This window comes from Dama dama, chromosome 16, assembly GCF_033118175.1.
Source record: "Dama dama isolate Ldn47 chromosome 16, ASM3311817v1, whole genome shotgun sequence".
NCBI lineage: Eukaryota > Metazoa > Chordata > Mammalia > Artiodactyla > Cervidae > Dama > Dama dama.
The window spans coordinates 2,410,748-2,432,033 of record NC_083696.1 but is presented as its reverse complement, the minus strand read 5'-3'; the positions used below and the strand labels follow the sequence as shown (position 1 = coordinate 2,432,033).

The following is a 21,286-nucleotide window of genomic DNA, read 5'->3' as shown; positions in this document are numbered from 1 at the left end:
CTTTGCCTTTTGCTTCCTTTTTCATCTATTTGTAAGGCCTTCTCAGACAACCGTTTTGCCTTTTTGCATTTCTTTTTTGGGGGGATGGTCTTGATCACTGCCTCCTGTACAACGTCTTGAACCTCCACCCATAGTTCTTCAGGTACTCTGTTTATCAGATCTAATCCCTTGAATCTATTTGTCAGTTCAGGATTTGATTTAGGTCATACCTGAATTGTCTAGTGGTTTTCCCTACTTCCTTCAATTTAAGTCTGAATTTGGCAATAAGGAGTCATGATCTGAGCCACAGTCAGCTCCCAGTCTTGGTTTTGCTGACTGTGTCGAGCTTCTCCCTCTTTGGCTGCAAAGAATATAATCAATCTGATTTCGGTATTGACCACCTGGTGGTGTCCTGTGTAGAGTATTCTCCTGTGTTGTTGAAAGAGGGTGTTTGCTATGACAGGTGTGTTCTCTTGGCAAAACTCTGTTAGCCTTTGCCCTGCTTCAGCCAATGACTAACCATTAGGGCCTTACCATTTCTAAACTGTAAACTGAAGTTTAGCTAGGTGATACAAGTGAACCTGAGATTCCCTCTATTTCTCTCTTTCCATAAACCTATTGAAAACAATCTGGGAAAGTTTTATATGGACACTCAATCCTTTGGTTTGGGACACTGGTTCTTATGTCTGGGGATTCATGTGACCTTAGCCTTTCAGTTCATGAATTACTCACGGTTTTAGCTTTGTGCAGTCTTGTTATTTCCCAAGAAGCTATTCTAATAAATGAGGAAATACTTTAATATTAAATGATATTACTATGAAACTTCAAGGTTAAAGAATTTCTTCTGGGTACTATATGAAATTGATGCTCTTGAACTGCAGTGTTGGAGAAGACTCTTGAGAGTCCCTTGGACTGCAAGTAGATCCAACTAGTTCATCCTAAAGGATATCAGTCCTGAGTGTTCATTGGAAGGACTGATGTTGAAGCCGAAACTCCAATATTTTGGCCACCTGATGTGAAAAGACCCTGATGCTGGGAAAGATTGAAGGCAGGAGGAGAAGGGGATGCCAGAGAATGAGATGGTTGGATGGCATCACTGACTTAATGGACATGAGTTTGAGTAAACTCCAGGAGTTGGTGATGGACAGGGACGCATGGTGTGCTGCAGTCCACAGGGTCACAAAGAGTTGGACACGACTGAGCAACTGAACTGACTGACTGACCACTCTCTGGACTTTGTGTATATTTTCGACAGCTGCTTATTAGATTGATAATGAACTACACCAGCATACCATGATTTGATAATGGATCCTACCTGAATATTATTACAGACTTTAAGGGGTATAGCAGTGAGGTGACACAATAAATATAATTCTCTGTCGGAAAGGAGAAGAAAAAAAAAAACACCAAGTGTCAGAACAAAACAACGAAAAATAATAAAACTGAAAGTCAGCAAGGTACACATTCCAAACTAATATCATCTGAGCTTACAATTTTTTTGAAAAAAAGGATAGATCTTCCTTTCAATTTAAAATGTTGGGTTTTTCATGAACTTTGACTTCTCTAGCGCTCAAAGGGTCTCCTGTGTTGCTTAAATACTAGCGGGGGAAAGAGAAGCATCATTCACTTAAATGTGAATGTGAATGGCGCCCCCTATTGACAACTACCTGAACATCTGATTCCTGAATCCATCTCTGCCTTTCAGAAAAATCACAAGTGCTTAAGATGGTTCATAAGGCGGCCCCTCTTCTTGCTTTAGCTTCTGCACTCCAGATTTTTGGCTGCCATCCTGATTTATTTAACATCAGCTCATTGCCAAGCTCCTTCTCCCCATTCCTCCTGGGGTTTGCACAAGTTGCTCCCTTTGCCAAGCAAATTTTTCCCCACTCCCATAATCCTTGACTAAGTTCTTCGGTTCTTCCAAGACTTAAGGATAAGGCGTCATTTCCTCCGGGAAACCTTTGCCTAATACTAAAGTAAGTAAAACATACTGAGAACTTATTACAGGACATAAGAAAGAACTTAGAACTCTTTCACATGCACTAACTTTTTTTATAACTATCAGGAAGCGGGTAGGATTATCCTGTTTCATAGAGGAGAAAACTGAGGTACAGAAAGAGGGAATTCTTAACAGTGTTACACTGACAGGCCACGAACTCTGAAGAAAGGAAGGAACTGACTATGGAAAACTGGTAAGAACAAGGGATTCGAGGTCACAAGGAAAGGAACTGTGCTAGGAGGGGGTCTTCCAAACGAGCCGTTAAGATGGGAGAATTGTGGTAAAGGAGAGGTAGCCCCTGCTTTGGCGGTTTTTGGAGATGGTGATACTTGTCCAGGGTACCAGCTGGGAAATGGGAAGCTGGAATAGAGGAACAGTGTCCTTAGAGACCACGTTTTTAAAAAGAATTCACCGTATTTCCCTAGCATTCAGCACAGTAAGTGCTAAATTCTCTTAAACTATGTGTTAAAAGTATGTGGTGAAATGCAGCCCTTTCAGGAAAGCCACAGCCGATGTTTCTTCCACTGATTTTTGCTTTGGCTTCCCTGTCACAACCTGAGGACTATTCTCAGCCAGGACTCCCAGGCTGCTCTCATTCCCGTCACCTCGGGGGCATCTGAAGCCTACACTGCGTTCCCTCAGAGGTTCATCTACGTCTGGCCTGTCTGGCCCCTGACGAAGAGAATTCGCCTCAGAAACGGGCCGTGCGAAGGAGGAGAGTGCGGCGAGGCACACCAGTTCAAAGCCAGACGGCCAGCAATGGAAATGCGGGGGCTTGGTGACACAGTTACATCGGTCTCTCAGGTCGTCCTCAGGCCCAGCCCCCGCGGAGCGTGTCAAGGCCTGAGCAAGAGAAGTCGGCCGCTTCGCCTCAGAGAAAAGAGCGGGGCCTCTCGCCGCCTGCAGCAGGAAATCTCGCCTCGCGCGGGCTCCCACGCGCCTTTGCGCGCCCGCGGGCCTGGCAAACTGAGCGGCGGGAAGCCTGGTCCCGCCCCCAAGCTCCGGGGAGGGGCGTGACCGCGGCAGGCTCCGCCCACGCGGCGCGCACGGCCCCACGGCAACCGGCACAACACAACAAAATGGCTGCCGCGCCGCTGGGCGCCTGAAGGGAACTGCCGGCCCCTCTCCGCCCGGCCTCGGCCGGCGGGCTTGCTCGGCCCCGCTCCTTCGTGGTGAGTGCCAGGCCTGGTCTAGGCCGTTCTCCGGCCTCCAGGCAGAGCGGGTGGGGACCAGCGGCGAAGGCGGGAAGGCCTGGACCCAGCGAGGGATGGATTCGGGGCGGGGGCGTGTGCCTGGGAATTGGGATTGGATGGGAAGGAGGGGAGGGCCCGGAACCGGCGTGGGGCGGGAGGAGGAGGATGGAGGGAGGTTTGGATAAGAAGTGAGGAGGTCACGGGGTGGGGGCTTTGGAATGAAAGACCAGAGTGTGGGGAGGTGTGGACGCGGGGGTTCGGCGCATGAAAGGTAGGGTCCCGCTGCCGAGCGGAGGGGGAGGAGGTGTGCCAGGTGTCTGCGGGGAGTGACTGGGTACAGGATGGTTCGGGTACCCTGACGGGCGTCCTGAAATCAGGCGGAGTCCAGTACGTGGAGAAGAAGGAGAGGTAGGATACGGGGAGGAAAAGCTTAAAGAAAGGGAAGAGCAAATACTTTGTCGTATAATGCTTCAGGGACAGGTGTATTTTCAAGTCAAAGCTTGACTTCACGTCTTGATTCTGCCACCTGTGCTACTGAACGTCTGTGAGATTTGGGCTTGGTTCTTAACCCTCCTGAGCATATGTTTTCTCTTTGTAAAGATACTCGCTAAGTACTTTTGAGTGTACCTTGTGTGCCAGATTCAGTTTTACGTCCTTTAGTCTTTCCCATTAACTGATTTAAAATAACTTGAACGAGGTCATCATTCTCATCTTAAAAGTGGTGAAACTGTGGGTCAGAGAGGTTAAGTAATTTGCCTATGTCACACAGAAAGTGGAAAATTAACATTTGAGCTCAGACTTAGTTGTAGAGCTCAAGCTCTTAATTCTTAATGATACGTTGTCACTTATAAATGAGGTTAATAATTATAATATACATTATCTGTGAGAATTTGTTTGGTAATGTCTTTAGAGTACTTAGCACAGTCCTTTCTTCACTCACTCAACAAATATTTACTGTGCACCAAACAATACAGCCTCTACTGTCTTGTAGCCAAACTCTAGAAGGAGGAACAAGCAATAATCAAGTTGTTTCACAAATAATCATTTAATTCTAATTTTAAGGTGTTGTGAAGGATGCTATTTGGGTCAGAGACCTGATCCTGTTGTGTGTTTTGAGTGTGGAAGCCCTGCCTTCTCGGCCCTGTATTCTTAGAGCCTAGCACAGTTCTTGGTGCCTTAAAGTTGCAGAATAAAATCGAATGACTGGAAAAAAAAAAAAAAAAAACCCTAACTAATGGGAAGGTTTGGGAAGCTTTTTTCCCCCCATACCTGAGTAGCATGGAGAGAGATGTGAGCGGAAAGCTCAGGATGTTAATGGGACACAGAGGAACACAGATGCCAGGGTGTTAGAAGGGAGAGGCAAGTAGCCAGTTGGGTTGAGATGAAGTGGATTGGATGGAGACTTGAGTATTTTGTGTGAAGAGGGGATAATTAGAAGCCAGAGTATTAGACTGAATTAAGATGTCAGAATATTTGCTGTGATGAGCAGTTTGGGAAATCAGGATGAATACAGAAATGTGGAGGCAGGACACTGGAAAGAACTATAGAGAAATGGAGAAGACTGGTACAGTGTTAGGGAAGAGAATTTGTGGGAAGACTTGGCAATCAGAATGGGATGAAAGGGTGGGAAGCAAAGGTTGACGAGCATGGGATGGGAGAATTGCCGTTGGTGAGGAATAGGGGTCAGGATATTTGAAAGGACTAGTGGGAGAATAAAGAGTGTTTAAATGGATCAGAGGGTATGGGATGAAGTTGAATTATAGGGAAAGTACTGAGATGTGATTAAAGGGCTAAGAGGTGCCATGGAGAGGGATATGGAGGTCAAGAAATGGGGATGGATATTTGCTTATTGGAGTAGCTGGGACGAGAGATAGAAGGTTTGGGAATTACTGAGGTCTGCCTCATTTGGAAAAGATCAGAGATGATGGAATCTTAGGAAAGGCTGGATAGAGGTGAAGGTGTAGACTCTACTAAGCTGTGGTGGAGGGGATTGTTAGATCAAGGCAAGTTTCTGAGTCTGAGAAGGATGGGATGCTTGATCATATGATTTTGATTATCACATCATTCCAGTGGCTTTCTTTTATTCTGCAGACTTACCGTCTGGGTTTTCAAAATGTGTCTCCAGCTGTGGACTTGTTTTGCTTGTTTTGATTTCAGTTTATCCTGCCCCTTCACACACACTAGCCCTGCCTCTCATCTCTGTCTTCTCTTTTTTATTGCTCGGTCTTTCTATTGTTTATATAATTGCAAACTACATCCTTGGTCAAGCAACATCACTCTCTCTCTCTCAAAACCATAGTTCAAGATTTTACTACTGCCAGGTATCCTTTCTCAAGCACAGTAAATCCCTAAGCCCATTTTACTGAGTTAGCTATTCTGTGAGATCATAATGTCTAGGCTTTACAGGAGCTATGGTGACCCAGGGAGGGGGTCTGGGAATGCACTGTGACTTCAGAACCATCATTTAATCTTTCAGGTTACAATTCATTAAAGGAAGGAATTGATTTTGACTTCTGGAATCCATTCTAATATATTTCTTCAACTCTTTTATTGAGTAAGGCAGAGTTTTTCTAATCAAGAGAGATCTCATGATATTCTAGTGAGGCCCAAAGAGTCTTGGTCATTAGGATGTTGTGAGATGAATTCAGGGTGGTTCAATATTTTAAGAAGTTAGAGATAAGACTAAGGTGCAGGGTACAAAATAATTGTGTTGCATAAAAATGTAGGATGTATGTGCATTTTTAAACCAAGAAACTAATAATGTGTATGAAGCATATCTCTGTAGCATGTAGCATACTCTCATTCTAATTTTATAATTTTCTATCATGCTATGAGACAGAGAAAGACATACGGAAGTGGGAACTGGGCCCTGTACTGCTCCTCTTTTATTTCTTAGTCCCTTGCCCTTATGAAAACTGTATTTAATTCAGGAATGAATAAAATTGTGTTATTAAAGCACATGCGTCTTAGCTCTTTTCAAGCTTGAGTATATTATTTAGAAAGAGAGCACCAGTGCAATCTAACACAGAATGAGGCGTATTACTGAGACACTTTTGCCTTGGCAGAATGTTAAGATAGAAATTGTTTGCCACACTTGTGAAATTAGGTCCTAAAGCTTTGTGGTTAAGACATCAGTAGCAGTTTTGTGAATTGAAGGAAGCTTTTCTGACCTTTGTGGATGATTTGACATGAAAAAATGAAAGAGAAAGTAAAGACTTAGAATTGCAGTTTAAGGTGATCTACATTGTTGGAACAAGGCAGTTGGCCTTGTTGTACTATATACCTGTGAAAGAATAATCACTTTTTAAAAAAATTTAGCAGGTTTTTTTACCTTCAAACTAGTCACCTTAAGACGCTAGATCGTGAGTTCAGTGATGCTTTCATTGTATTAAATTTTCTGTTTTTCCTTCAAAAAATTAAAATGTTTTAAAAAGCTACCATTTATTTTTATTTCTTTTCCTTCCTTCCTGTTTTTATTTTATTATTTTTTTTGGCCATGCCTCACACAGCCTGTGGGACCTTAGTTCCCTGACCAGGGATCGAACCCACAGCCCCTGAATTGGAAGCATGGAAACTTAACCACTGGACAGCTGGCAAAGTCCCTGGCATTAGGATTTGAGCTATCCAAAAACTTTGGGTTGCAGATTACTTTTCTAAAAAATAGTCTCTGTTTTGTCTTCACACTTTAGGGCTTTCCTGGTGGCTCAGTTGGTAAAGAATCTGCCTGCAATGCAGGAGACCCAGGTTCAGCCCCTGGGTTGGGAAGATCCTCTGGACAAGGGAATGGCTACCCACTGCAGTATTCTTGCCTGGAGAAACCCAGAGGAGTCTGGTGGGCTGCAGTCCATGGGTTTGCAAAGAGTTGGACATGACTGAGTGACTAACACATACACATACACACACTTCACATCTTCAGTAGTGAGGGTACGGGAGATTATGGATATTGAGCAAAGTAGAATCATTGTTAATGCAGCTTGTTCAAGACCTATGCATCTTATAACATTTTTTGGTCTAAAAGTTTGCCAGATTTATAATTTTTGCAGTGTACTTATAAGAGCAGTTGTATATCATGAAAATCTTTTTTGCATAAACCTAACTTGTATGTTAGGACTCTTGGTATTGAGGACTGATACTGCTCATGAAGATAGCCTTTTGTTGAATTATTGAATAGCATTTTATTGTTTCTAGGTTCTTTATGAACAATTCATTCAATAAATAGTAATTATCTACCATCTTGTAGGCTCTGTTCTTGGCCTGGAGTACATCAGTGAATAATATCGCTACTTTCATGGAACTTAAATTCTACTAGATTAATTGTGTGATTTGACTTACAAGTTAATTTGAGAGAGAAACTGATTCTCATCATTACTCCAGCTAGCACTCTGTCTGAATTTGGACTTTTACCTAATACCACTGGATTTGGCAGTGATTTCTTGGATATGACATCAAAGGCACAGGCGGCAAAAGGAAAAATAGACCAGTTGGATTTCTTTAAAAATTTTAAATGAGTATCAAATGACAACATCACAGGGACCTCCCTGTTGGCTCAGAGGTAAAGAATCGCCTGCCAGTGCAGGAGACATGGGTTTGATTCCTGGGCCAGGAAGATCCCACATGCCACAGAGCAACTAAGCCCATGTGCCACAACTACTGAGCCTGTGCTCTGGAGCAGAGGAGCCCCCGTGACTGGAGCCAGAGCACCCTAGAGCCCAGGCTTCGCAACAGGAGAAGCCTCCCCAATGAGAAGCCCTCGCACTGCAACTAGAGAAAAGCCCAGGCAGCAACGGAAGACCCAGCACACTGAAAATAAATAGTTTCATTTCTTAGTGAAGTGAAGTCGCTCAGTCATGCCCGACTCTTTGTGACCCCATGGACTGTAGCCTACCAGGCTCCTCCATCCATGGGATTTTCCAGGCAATAGTACTGGAGTGGGTTGCCATTTCCTTCTCCAGGGGATCTTCTGACCTAGGGATCGAACCTGGGTCTCCCGCATTGTAGACAGACGCTTTACTGTCTGAGCCACCAGGGGCCGATTTTATTTTTTAAGACAGTATCAATTAGTCGAAAGGAAACCACAGGGTGGGAGAAAATTTGCAAATTACTTATTTGACTAAAGTTAATATGCAGACTATATAGTGAGAACTCCTAAAAAGATTAAAAAAAAGAAAGACCAAAAGCGAGCATTTGCAACACCAGAAATTAGATACAGAGGTCTGTGTGGCTCCAGCCCAGAGTCTAGGAAACTAGTGACAGATGTGAGGCTAGAGAGACAGGATCACATCATGGGGGAATCTCACAGGTCATGATAAATATTTCATTTATTACAGACCCATAGATTAACTTTTTAACTAGATCACTCTGGCCACAATGTAGTGATGGAAGAGGAAGGGAAGAGAGCTTGTAGACAAATCAGTTAGAAGCTGTTATAGTAGTTTGATGAGTGTGTGGATTAGAGTAGGTGAGAGGGGAGATGGAAAGAAAGGGACTAATTTGAGAGATACTTAGGAAGTAGAATTGAAAAAACTTAGTGATTGATTGGTTATGGGAGGAAGGAAGTGACTCCCAGTTTCTGGCTTATTTCCAAGAGCATTGTCCACAGTAAGGGAACGCTGGAGGAGGAACAGGATGGGAGGAAGATGAGGGTGGGATGAGGGAAAAGTTCGATTTGGACATGTTGATTCAGGATGTCAGTGCGATATCAGGTAGACAGTTGAGAATAGGTGTCTGGACTCAGAGAAGAGTTGGATTGAAAATATAAATACCAGTAAAAAGGTGGCATTGGGAACCATGGGTGTACATTAGATTTTCTCAGTTAAGTTTAGAGAGAGATCAGAGGAGACCTGAGGAGCTCTGACATTTACAGAGTGAATAGATGAGCTTTGGCCAGGGAAGGAGGCTGAGGAGAGGCCAGGAAGACGGGAGGAGAGTGTGGTGTCCCAGAAGCCAGAGGAAGAAAGTGTTGAAGGAAGGAGAGAGTGCTGATCAGCATGAAATACTACTGGTTGTCAAGTATTTCCAGCTCTATGCGCTCTAGAACTCTTTGTAAGTAGAAGAGGCACTGTGACTAGTTTGGTCCAATAAACTGAGAACCAAAATGACAGATGAGGCTTCTGGCTGGAGTACATGTCAGTACAAGACCCTCTGGAGGTCTCTCTTCCCTCTGGTAAGGTAATCAACAATGTCTGAAATAGTGTCTACTTCCATCAGCTTGGAGTAGTGTGGGTTCTAGCATCTATAACTTCTGAATTTGAAACTTTGTAGTCTTGAAAATTCTAGAAATAGACTAATCGTTTTGATAGCTCCAAACATTAACCTTGTTAAATATATTGGGAACTCTTACAGGTTTTGATGGATACCTGGCTTTATTCTTGCAATGAAGAAAGGTCCTCAGCAGAAAATTCCCAAAACAAAGATGCCACCATCATCCCACTCTCCTAGTCCATCTTCTCTTACGTCCAATATGAGATCTAGGTCACTTTCACCTTTAAACGGATCTGAGACTCTGCCTTTTCATTCTGGAAGACAGTGGTATGAGCAAGTTGAGATTATAGGTGAAAACACTATGCTTTTGGATTACCACGACCAGAAAGGTAATGCCTTTTAATCTGCGAATGTTACCAAATACTCTTTTTAAGTACAAATGGAAAATACTGGACTTACATTTTTGGTCAAAATATAACATATATCCATCCTACTAGTAACTTGACCCATTGTTTTTGACAGAAATTGTCCAAGAACAATGGAGGATGGAGGCTTCTGGTTAAGGGTGAAGATGTCTGAAAGGGTTAGGAGAAGGGAGTTTCCAGAAAGAGGAAGCTTTATTTCCTGTGGTAGGAGAGTGCTTTAAAGTTCATATGCCAGTTTACCATCATCCTTGGTTGAGGGGAAGGCATATCTGGTCACTTCAGAATGGAGCGCCTTAATTCAGTATAAACATGTTGTCCATCCCTGGGATATTCCAGTCTGCTTATAGGCAAGCTGCCAATCTGTGAATGGACTGATTCTCAAATCAGGGACGTACATATGAATGTTCACCAAGGTTTTTATTTTTTTCTTAAAAGTATTCCGTCAGTCTAGGAATTTGTTTTTAAAAATGGGTTCTTTTTTTAAGAAATTTACTTACTGTGATTAAATACAAAGAAAACTTTTTTGTGATTTCTTTGCTGTGTCGTGAAATCATGGTCATCAAATTCTATTGATGAATACTGATCAGTATCTATTAATAAATACCATCAGCATTGAGTTTGGACTGTACCCTTGCTGCCCACTGGCACATTGTTATTTCTTTTTTTTTTTTTTTTACATTGTTATTTCTAACTTGATGAATATTTTCTTCTCTAGATTGGGCCAAATTTTTAAAATTATTTTATTTTGAACCAAAATAAATGTAATATTAACTTATTATATAAGTAATCATGGGGAAACTTTGGCCCACAGCCTGGATCTGAACCCAGGATTAATTATCTTTGATTCATAAAGAACCAAGAGACAATTTTCTTTTTTATGGATGCTTTTGTAGAATTTAACATGGCTTTTTAAAAATAATTTTTAAATTGGAGTATAGTTGATTTACAGTGCTGTGTTAGTTTCACATGTGCAGCAGAGTGAATCAGCTATTCATATACATATGTACATGTATGTATTTTTTAGATTCTTTTCCATGTGGGCTGTTATAGAATATTGAGTAGAGTTCCCTGTGTTGTGCTAACATGGCTTTAATACGCTCTGATTGTAATATCCAGGAAGGTCTTGAGACAGGGTATGCTATCCATTAAGTTAGTACTTTATCTCTATAAAATATATTGTGATCCCCTATATTTAAAAGAGCAACAAATTTGAGTTTCCTACCATAACAAAAAAATAGGAAAAGGAAATTTTTAAGAATTCTAGTATTTTTTAACTTGATTAGAATTGTTTAAAACAAAAAACTAAATAATTCAATATATTTTTTTAAAAACTAACATTAAAATGCCGCCAAAAACCTCAGTGCTGCCCGTACTTAAAAGTATAAATTTTAGATTCATCTGCCTAGGTTCAAATCCTAGATTTGCACATTTTTAGCTGCAAGAGCTTGAACAAATTGTTTTTCTAATTTTATTATAAAGAAGAAGAGTAATTTCTATCCCCAAGGTTTGTTGTACAAATTACATTTTTTAATGTCGAGTACTTAATACAAAGCTTGCACACAGTTAATATTTATGAAATATAACTTATTGTCATCATTATGAAATGCTACATAAAGTAAAATATTATTTAAACATTCCAATTAGAACTAGCCAACTGTTTTTACAATTGCATGGTTTAAATTTTTGTTGTTGTTGTATAACATCAGGACAGTTTGTTTCTCAAAGTATTCATGTCTTCCTCTTCTGATAATGATCTGTTTGTGTAACTTCAGAAGCTGATTCACATGCAGGAGTTCGATATATTACAGAAGCCCTTGTTAAAAAACTTACTAAACAGGAAAATTTGGCCTTGGTAAAATCTCTGAACCTTTCACTTTCCAAAGATGGTGGCAAGAAATTTAAGGTAGGTTACCAACCTTTCTGAATACAGACATTGATTTTAATTTTTGTGCTTTAAAATAAAAAAAAAGTATGTATATGGAATTTACAGTCCTGTTTCATTCTAATGTTGCTGGATTTGTTGCAGATCTTTTATTGTTTCTAGTGAAAGTTCTCCATCAGAAGTGTAAAGTGTGACATCTTCAAATATATAACCTCCTGTTATTCTACATGTTGTTGATTCTCTCTAGAAAGGGTCAGCAAACTACAGTCTAAACGCCAAATTAGGCCTACTGCTTGTTTTTGCTTTATTGGAGCACAGGTACACTCATTTATTTCCATATTGCCTGTGGCTGTTTTTGTGTTACAATATCAGAAGTAAGTGATTGTCAAAAAGACTATATATGCCTCACAAAGCCAAAAAATATTTACTATCTAGCCTTTTGCAGAAAAAGGTTACTGATCCCTGCCCTAGACTGTTTACTACTTTATTCTGTTCATAAACTATACACCATAAGTACATTGAAATTTAATTTTTATTTTTTTAATAAAAATAATTTCTTCTTATTGTTTATTATTTTTATTATTTACAACTTAATATTTTTGGTTGGAATAAATATAAACTTAGATGCCTCCTGCTTCAGTCACAAAAATTAATTCCAGACGATTGACAGTCTTAATGAAAACAAAACAAAAATCAGCCAACAAAAGTGCTATAAAAGTGTTAGGAAAGAATATATTTTTAAATCTTAGAGTTGGGAAGGCCCTTCTAATCGAATACCAACCCTAATACCACAAAGAAAAATATTGACAGATTTAGCTTACATAAAGATTAAAAAGTGGTGTTTAATGAATTATTATCATTTAAAAAGTTAAAGAAAAACAACAAGCTGGCAAATAGTGTTTCTAGCATGTGTAACAATATCCACATAATATAAAGAGCCCCTGTGATTCACTAGAAAGAGACAACTAAATGGTAAATGTGTGGAGGATAAGTCTGTTCACAAAAGTATTACAAATGGCTGTTAACATGAAAATATATTCAGTTTCATTAATGTCAAAGAGGTGAGAAATAGAACAATGGTTTGATGCCATTTTTCATCTTGTATATCTAATGGACAGGAATTAAAAAGATTATTTCAGCATTCAAAAAGATGTGAGAAATGGATCCTCTCATTTGGTCTTAGCGGATGTATAGATGGGTGCAGCATTTTAGGAAAACAGTTTGATAGTATTTATCAAAATTTCAAATGTACTTACTTGATCCAGCAATTAAGTTTATACTTACTGAGTTTACACTCACTAACACAGCAGTTCTGCTCCTTGATGTCTATTAATATTTGCGCATGTATCCAAAAGTATCTGAAGAGTAATGTTTATTAAGCATTATTTAAAATAGAAAAATTGTCAATAACCGATTGTCTGTCAGTAGGGAATTGCTTAAAAATAATGGTGCAGTATACCGTGAAATGGGCTTCCCTGGTGGCTCAGTGGTTAAGCATCTGCCTGTGATGCAGGAGCTGCAGGAGACACAGGTTTGATCCCTGGTCAGGAAGGTCCCCTGAAGGAGGGCAGGGCACCCCACTCCAGTGTTCTTGCCTGGAGAATCCCACGGACAGAGGAGCCTGGCGGGCTACAGTCCACGGGGTCACAAAGAGTGAACACAACTGAAGTGACTTAGCATGCACGCATACCATGGAATACTATCAAGTTTCTTGAAAAACAAGAACAAGAACAAAAACTCCCAGAACTCTATGTATTAATGTGGGGAAATGTTCCAGTATATTTAATGGAAAAAAAAAACTCTAAAATATTTTTGGTAAGGTCTCAAAATACTTTTTTAATTCATTAAAAATACTTTATTAATGAATAGAAAGGTCTGGGTGTATATACACTGGTCTGTTAACAAGGGTTACCTTTGAGCAGTGAGATTTTTTGGTGGGGGAACTGAACTGGAGACCTGATGAAGAGAGCTTTTTATGTTTTGTTTGAAATTTTTATTGGACTATATTTATGTCTTATGTAATTAAATAGGGAAAAAGGAGACATCCTGGAGTTTAAAGATGGTAAAAATGAAATATCAAGTTAATAAATCCTTACTGTGTGGTTTCTATATGCCAGGTATTAGATTAGGCTGTGGGAATAAATATAGAAGTGAATAAGCTTAGTTTCTGATTTTGGGAACTTAGAAGTTAGTGTGAAGAATGCCTGGAATTAAGAGGAGAAATATTGAGGGGGAATCAAAGAAAGTGAGTGGGTCTGGGAGAGACAGACCCAGTGAAAAAGTCTGAAGGGGCTGTTGAAATAGAAGATCCAAGAGTGTGATGAATGGAGACCAAAGGAGGAAGAACTTCAAGGAGAAAAAGATGTGCTATAAAGTGTCACAGCATCATCCAACAGCATGAAAACTTGGAAGAAGTTGTTTGATTTGGCAGTTTAAAAAGCCCTCTCTTCATTCTTGAGGCCCACCAGCTTCATTCTTTTAGGGTCTTTGCTGTTTGTTTGTTTGTTTTTCTGCCTGGTACTCTCTGTCTCCAGATATTCACACAGCTAGCTTATTATAAGAGTCTCACCTCCTCTCTGTGAGGTCTCCTCACCGTTGCAGGTAGCCACCTTCTCCTCAGTCACTCCCTCTCATTCTTTCCCTCAACAGATACTGATATGGCAGCCACTACGCGCCAGGCACCAGTGCTAAGTAGTGAACACAGCAGACAGAACCTGCCCCCTTGGTGCTTTTATTCTGTCACATCATGTTATCTTCTTGTTAGTATGCTTCAGTGCCTGAAAACTTTATTTTCTCTATTTGTTTATTGGCTTTCCCTGTGAGTGAAATCAAGAACCTTGTTTTCCTTATTCATCACCGTTTTTTTCCATATTTGCAGTACCTAGAACAGCTCCTGGCACATAATCCTTGTTTGGTTAGTATTTGTTGGAATGGGTGAATGAATGGTGATCTTGGAGAGAACTTTTTGAATATGTAGTAGGGATGGAAGTTGTATTGCCTTACCAATGACTAACACTGAATGGGAGGCTGCAGAGTGAGCAGATGTACACAGTTTTTATGAGAACATGGTGGCAAATAAGGGTGGTAACGTGAAAGCTGGGTAGGAAACAGGTTCTGTGTGAGGTGATTTGTATCATATAAAGGAGGCTGAGCTTGTTTTCAATGGAAACAATGGAAACAGTGACAGACTATTTTCTTGGGCTCCAAAATCACTGCAGATGGTGACTGCAGCCATGAAATTAAAAGACGCTTGCTCCTTGGAAGAAAAGCTATGACCAACTTAGATAGCATGTTATAAAGCAGGGACATTACCTTGTCAACAAAGGTCTATCTAGTCAAGCTATGGTTTTTCCAGTAGTCATGTATGGTTGTGAGAGTTGGACTATAAAGAAAGCTGAGCGCCGAAGAATTGATGCTTTTGAACTGTGGTGTTGGAGAAGACTCTTGAGAGTCTCTTGGACTGCAAGGAGATCCAACCAGTCCATCCTAAAGGAGATCAGTCCTGGGTGTTCATTGGAAGGACTGATGCTGAAGCTGAAACTCCAGTACTTTGGCCACCTGATGTGAAGAACTGAGTCACTAGAAAAGACCCTGATGTTGGGAAAGATTGAAGGCGGGAGGAGAAGGGGACGACAGAGGATGAGATGGTTGGATGGCATCACCGACTTGATGGACATGAGTTTGAGCAAGCTCCGGGGGTTGGTGATGGACAGGGACGCCTGGCGTGCTGCAGTCCATGGGGTTGCAAAGAGCTGGACACAACTGAGCAACTGAACTGAACTGAGTGTGCTAAACGTAGATTCCAGTGACAGGGACACTGTCTGGTGCACTGGCGTGTTGCCACTGCCTGGTGCCGCATCCGGCATGTAGCCAGTGTGCAGTGAGTATCTGTTGAACAGTGACTGGTTTTATTTTTTGTCTTTTGGCCGCACCACACGTGGCATGTGGGCTGTTAGTTCCCCATCCAGGGATCAAACCCATGCCTCTTGCACTGGCAGCTCGGAGTCCTAACCACTGGACCATCAGGGAAGTTCCAAATAGTGACTGTTTCTACACTTGAGGGGAAGACCCAGGAGAGAGCAAGACTGAGGATTCAAGAACACAGGGAGAGGAGACAGGGGGCATTATGCCAGAGCACGAGTACCTTAGTTGAACTTGGAGGAAAGGAAGGGAGAAAGAGAGAGGCGTAGAAAAGTGTAGAAGAAGGAAAGGACTGATGGAGAAATTTCTCACTGAATTGTTGTCAGTTTCCTAGTATGTAGGAAGTGTCATCTCCTGCAGGGCAAGAAAAGTTTGGCAGCTTGAGGAGAGTGGCCCCTCCTGACCAAAGAGAGCCGCACCAGGGTACTTACTGCCCAGGGGAGCAGTAACAGCTTAGTCTCCGGTGACTGATCAGAACAGCCCCTGATGCATATGCTTATATGTCGAGCTCATGTCGAGGTATCTGTTGTATAAAGCATTTATTCATTTGTTTCCAATTAGTATATCGAAAATTTGGAAAAATGTACTAAGCTTGAAATACTGAATCTCAGCCATAACCTAATAGGGAAGATTGAGAAGGTGGACAAGCTGTTAAAATTACGTGAACTCAACCTGTCATATAATAAAATCTGGTAAGTAAATACTTCTTTGGGTAGCGCTGCAGGGTCATTGTCTTTGAGGTAGATTCATACTGTCCATGTTACAAGAGCAAACACTTTGGTTATTCATTTGTAGTCTAGCCCTTCACGTAGGTAACTGTCATATTTTGGCATTACTAAAGTACAGAATGATACCTAGCATTATCAAAGAAGGAGATACATTTTTTGAATACCAAATTTTATCTTAGTTGCATTTTTACAGGAAGTTTTCCCAGTTACAGTCTGTGATTAACTGCCTTATTCATTAAGAAAGTTGGCATGAAGCAGAATGTTTTAACCCTGTTGTTTTGATCCTAAAGATGTATCGACTTGTTTTGAGCCTATGTATTTTATCCTGATGTTCTTTGCTTATTTCTGTAATAAATAGGCCCTCAATCTTGTTTCTACTTCATAATGTATATTACTCTGAAAAATAAACATAATAAGACTGACAGTGGCAAAAATGCACATAGAAAACTTGTTAATAGGCAAAATGATACAGTTTTCAAATGTTGAAAGTCTTTATGTCTGTATACTTTCCCTCCACATAAGACTTGATATATAGAATGGCCAAAGAACAAAATAACTAACTGTAGCCAAAGCTCTAATATGGAAAAAATGAAATGGGTTGGGGGGGGGGAAGTGATTAATGAATTAAATCCTTAATGTAAAGTTTGTATAAAAAAAAATTGATCCTGATGAAAATAATTTCAACAAAATAAAACTGAAAGTAAAAAACATGGAAATATTTGCCCAGTATAGAGAATTGACCAAGGAATTAAATTGGAATCAACTTGGGAAAATATTTCAACAATGAAAATTCACCAATGCAGGTGATAAATGTTTTATTAAATACTGATTAAAACATTTGTGTTCATAAATACAGCATCATTCTGGGGTTCCACCTGCTCAGAATGGCAGCCACATCGTACTGGCATAGCTGGTCTCTCGGTGATGACTCAAGGACCTTCTCCCGTGCAGGGCGGTAGAACAGGACGGTGTGAGCTGCTGGACTCCGCAGCTCGCCCCTTGCCGTCCACTGGAGTCTTCACGGTGGTTAGTGAGACTGGCCCAGGCAGCCTCTTCTTTCCTGTGTTGTGGGATCCTGAAGTCTGATAGTAAGACAGATGGGATTCCTGGGCAGGGACAGTAAGGAAGAGTCTACTGGAGCTGTTCTGGTAAATTTGTTTTTAGCCACTATTTTTAAATTCTCATTTGTAAATTACAGTTATGAAAAGCAACTCTACATAAAACCAAGCCTATTTATTTTTAAAATACAATGAAGGGACACTATCATTGTACTTACTAAGTTTGATTTTACCCTTTGGTTTCTAGCAAAATTGAAGGCATAGAAAATATGCACAATCTACAAAAGCTGAACCTTGCAGGAAATGAAATTGAACATATTCCAGTGTGGTTAGGGAAGAAGTTAAAATGTTTGCAAGTCCTCAACCTGAAAGCCAACAAGATATCATCGGTAAGTTATTCAAAGTAGCAAGAATATTTAAATTTTTTAGACCTGTTGCGGTGAAAAGATTAAAATCTAAGTTTGGTTTTTTTTTTTATGGGACTTCTTCTAATGTCTTTGGTCCTTTGACCAAACATCAAATTCAGACATAACTTAGTATTCTCTATGGGAATTAAATATACACAGACCTGGTTTTGCATGACTACATGGTAACTGAGAGTTGATCTCTTAGCATTTTCCCATCTTTCATTTCATTTGAGCGTCTGATTACTCTTCTTAAGGAGACAGTGCAGGGGTTATTTTTATAATTCCATGAATTAGGTACCATTTTATTATTTCCATTTTTAAGTAAAGTCTTGGAGAGGCTAACTCTCTTACCCGAAGTCATTCAGCTTGTGCCAGAATCCATCTCATGGCATGCCTGGAGCAGAGTTCTCTTTTTTTGTTTTTTTTTCAAATTTATGAATTAATCTGAATTAACCTTGATGATAGTATTAAGTGTTACAGGAAGTGTTAATCACTAGCTTTTTGTAGCAAAGCAACTCTGTCATGGTTCACATAAGCTGATAGTGACATGTATTTTTCTCTGTCATAAAATATATGAGTATATTTTATGATTTTCTTGTAACATTTATACAGTTAGATATTCCGTAAGCATTGCAAAGTAAAAACATTAATTTATTTAAGTCTGTATTAAAATTGAAACAATCCTCCTATAATTTAAAGAACTTAAGTCTTAAAATAGAAAATAAAAGAGGTGACTTCCAGTATGGGTTTAGATTTGCCTTCTGTAATCTTTGGATAAATTTCATCTGTCTAAAACTCACTGTTTAAATTGGAAAAAAATAGTTTCTCCCCTGCCTTCTTTATGGAAGTGGTATAGGGCTCAGATGAAATGATAAAATGTAAAAATAAAAACTTTAAGGAATATAGCCTTAGAGTTATTTAGTGTTTTAAACTTTTACCAGTATAAGGTAGTAATAATAAGTAACTTTGGTTTAATGCTGTGCAGTGTCTGTACTTTCCTGCTCCATCTTTATAAAGATCTGATGAGGTGACTCAGAGCCGAGCCCCGCACATGTTACACAGCGTCACCTCGGAGATCTTGGAGTTTAGCGGGTGTTTGGAGGAGGTAGCCATGAATTCATCTAATATTGCCACACATGTTCCTAAAGTAGTTGATCCATAGATAGTACTGATAACAGGAAAATCATTCAATAAATATTTATTATTGTTTATAATTTTGTAACACTTTCTCATCTCAGTTCATATTTGACATTGGCTTCAATAAGAGTGCACACGCACTTGGAAGAGATTTACCTGTGTTAGCTATTAGGAGTGGTGTTTCTCAACCTTTTAAAATTCCTTTTTGGATAAATGTAAAAATCTCACTTCATAACTGTGAATGTTTCTACGTATACTTATTTCTTTTAATTATCAACTATAGCAGTTATCAGAAGATTTACAAAACTTCTTTTTTATAGACATTTATATTTTTGATTTGTTCATTCAGTGTAATGAAAAGATAATAGGATTAGAGTTACCCAGTCTTGAAGTCAAATGCTGTTTCATTCACATATAATCTCTGAGCTTTGAGCAGGTTACCTAAATTCTTTGAACCTCAGTTTCATGATCTATAAAATTCAGATGATATGTCATAGGTTTCTGTGAGGAATCACAGATGAAATGGTATGTGGAAAATGCCCAGTATTGCTCTTGATACATTCTAGATCCTCAAATATTCCTTTCTATTCCTCCCTTCAAACTACTGTTGGATAATGGGTTTTATGAATAGATTCCTTGTCACGATAGTAGCAATTTCCTTGCCTTATTACTTCCCTTAGGTATGTTTATGATGTTTTAATTCAATTATGCCAATAATAATATTACATATCATTTTAGCTCCAAGATGTAAGCAAATTGAAGCCACTTCAAGATTTGACTTCTCTGATCCTAGCTGAAAATCCGGTTGTGACCCTTCCCCATTACCTTCAGTTCACCATTTTTCACCTCCGATCACTGGAAAGTTTGGAAGGTCAGCCAGTAACCACTCAGGACAGGCAAGAAGCTTTTGAGAGATTCAGTTTAGGTAAGGTGACATATTTTTAAAAAAAATAAATTCGGATGGGAGAGGAATTTATTTTCAGAAATGATCCAGAAAAGATATATTTATTATTAACTTTATAATGCTATTAAAATTTTCATAGAAAATGGCACCATAGATCAATGAACTCAACAAATACTCATCAGGTACATACTGTGAACCAGTCACTGTATCTGGCACTGAAGATACGGCTAGGAAGATGGAAGGTACTGGCCTTCATGCAGCGTCTGTTTCAGTAGAGAAGATAAACAAAAAATAAGTAAACCCAGATAAAATAACAGAGGCAAACCCCTTTTTTGGAAAGTGGTGTAAAGGAATGGCTCTGAGGAAATGACACATAAGTTGAAGGCAAAGGCAGGAGAGGATGAGGGAGAGGGGAAAGCTTATACTTTGCAATTGGGAAGATGCTGGAGAGTTAAGAGACAGAAAGAAGATTAATCTGACAGGAGGATAGCTCAAGTTAAAGTTCGGAGAGATAGGTAGGGGTTAGATGACACAGGGCCTTGGGCGTTGGGTTTATTCCAGGTGCAGCAGAACATCACTGACAACATTTAAGCAGGTGTTATATGTTAAGAAGATTATTTTTGATGCAGGATGGAGAATGACTTAAAGCAGGGCAAAATGGTGATAAGGGGCATGTTAGAAGGATATTGACTTAGGAATGTTGGTGGCCTGTATTTAGATGATAGATGTGGAATGGACAGATCCACTTTGGAAGTAGAATCAGCAGCACTTTCTAATGGATTGGATAATCCTCAAGCTTCTGGCTTAAGTAAGTGGTTTGCTGGTAATGTTGTTTTGAAAATGGGAAAACTTAGAATATTGAGTTTGAATGTCTGTGAGGCAGCCAAGAAGAGAATCAGAAATGTGCGTCTGGGGTTCAAAGAGATCTGTCCTAGAGATGTAAATTTGGGAGTCGTCAGCATAAAAATGATACTTTATTCCACTTGAATCAGCTGGCTCTCTCAGGCAGTTGGCAAGAGCAAAAAGGGGAGCCAGTTAAGAAAACAGAGAGGCCAGCAAGGTAGGTGAAAACCAGGAAGTAGTGGTTTGCAAAAGTCTGAAGATTTCAGGAGAGGAAGTGGTCAACTATGTTGAATGTCACTGAGACGTGAAGAAGAAAGAGGAGCACAGAGAAGCGCTTTCCGCTGGCAACATAATGATGAGCCTGACAAGGGCAGTTAAGCAGTGGTTGGAACAAACGCTAGATTATAGATCGAAGAATGAATGGGAGGAAGACATTTGGATAAAGATTGGAAATTTCCTCCCACAGTTTCTCTCCTGTAGTACCTAATAAATGAGTTTTTAAAAGTTAAAAAAATTTTGCCAGTCACTTCCACACCAGGAAATTGTCAGAAGCATCAAAGCTAGTAATCAAAGAAACAGAATATTCAAGAGCGAAGTGGAGAGACAAAT

General features: G+C 39.9%; 2 protein-coding genes across 9 annotated transcripts in view; one reads left to right on the top strand and one right to left on the bottom strand.

Moving 5' to 3' along the window:
- LOC133071009 (complement C5-like) overlaps positions 1 to 8,960 on the bottom strand; it is a 46,340-nt gene extending 37,380 nt beyond the window's left edge. Inside the window, 2 exon segments of the mRNA XM_061163227.1 lie at positions 2,534 to 3,538; positions 8,934 to 8,960. Of these exon segments, the coding sequence (XP_061019210.1) occupies positions 2,534 to 3,538; positions 8,934 to 8,960 (1,032 nt within the window).
- Positions 3,030 to 21,286, top strand: part of CNTRL (centriolin) — an 81,546-nt gene continuing 63,289 nt past the window's right edge. For 3 of the 8 annotated variants that reach the window (XM_061163271.1, XM_061163269.1, XM_061163270.1), the window contains exons 1-6: positions 3,458 to 3,579; positions 9,514 to 9,761; positions 11,570 to 11,700; positions 16,162 to 16,292; positions 17,634 to 17,775; positions 19,669 to 19,855. In XM_061163271.1, coding sequence (XP_061019254.1) covers positions 9,545 to 9,761; positions 11,570 to 11,700; positions 16,162 to 16,292; positions 17,634 to 17,775; positions 19,669 to 19,855 — 808 coding nt within the window. In that variant the 5' untranslated portion in view covers positions 3,458 to 3,579; positions 9,514 to 9,544. Of the gene's footprint in view, positions 3,151 to 3,457; positions 3,580 to 9,513; positions 9,762 to 11,569; positions 11,701 to 16,159; positions 16,293 to 17,184; positions 17,355 to 17,454; positions 17,477 to 17,633; positions 17,776 to 19,668; positions 19,856 to 21,286 lie in introns of those variants that run through there. The other 5 variants (XM_061163268.1, XM_061163266.1, XM_061163267.1 and 2 more) reach the window with 4 other exon arrangements.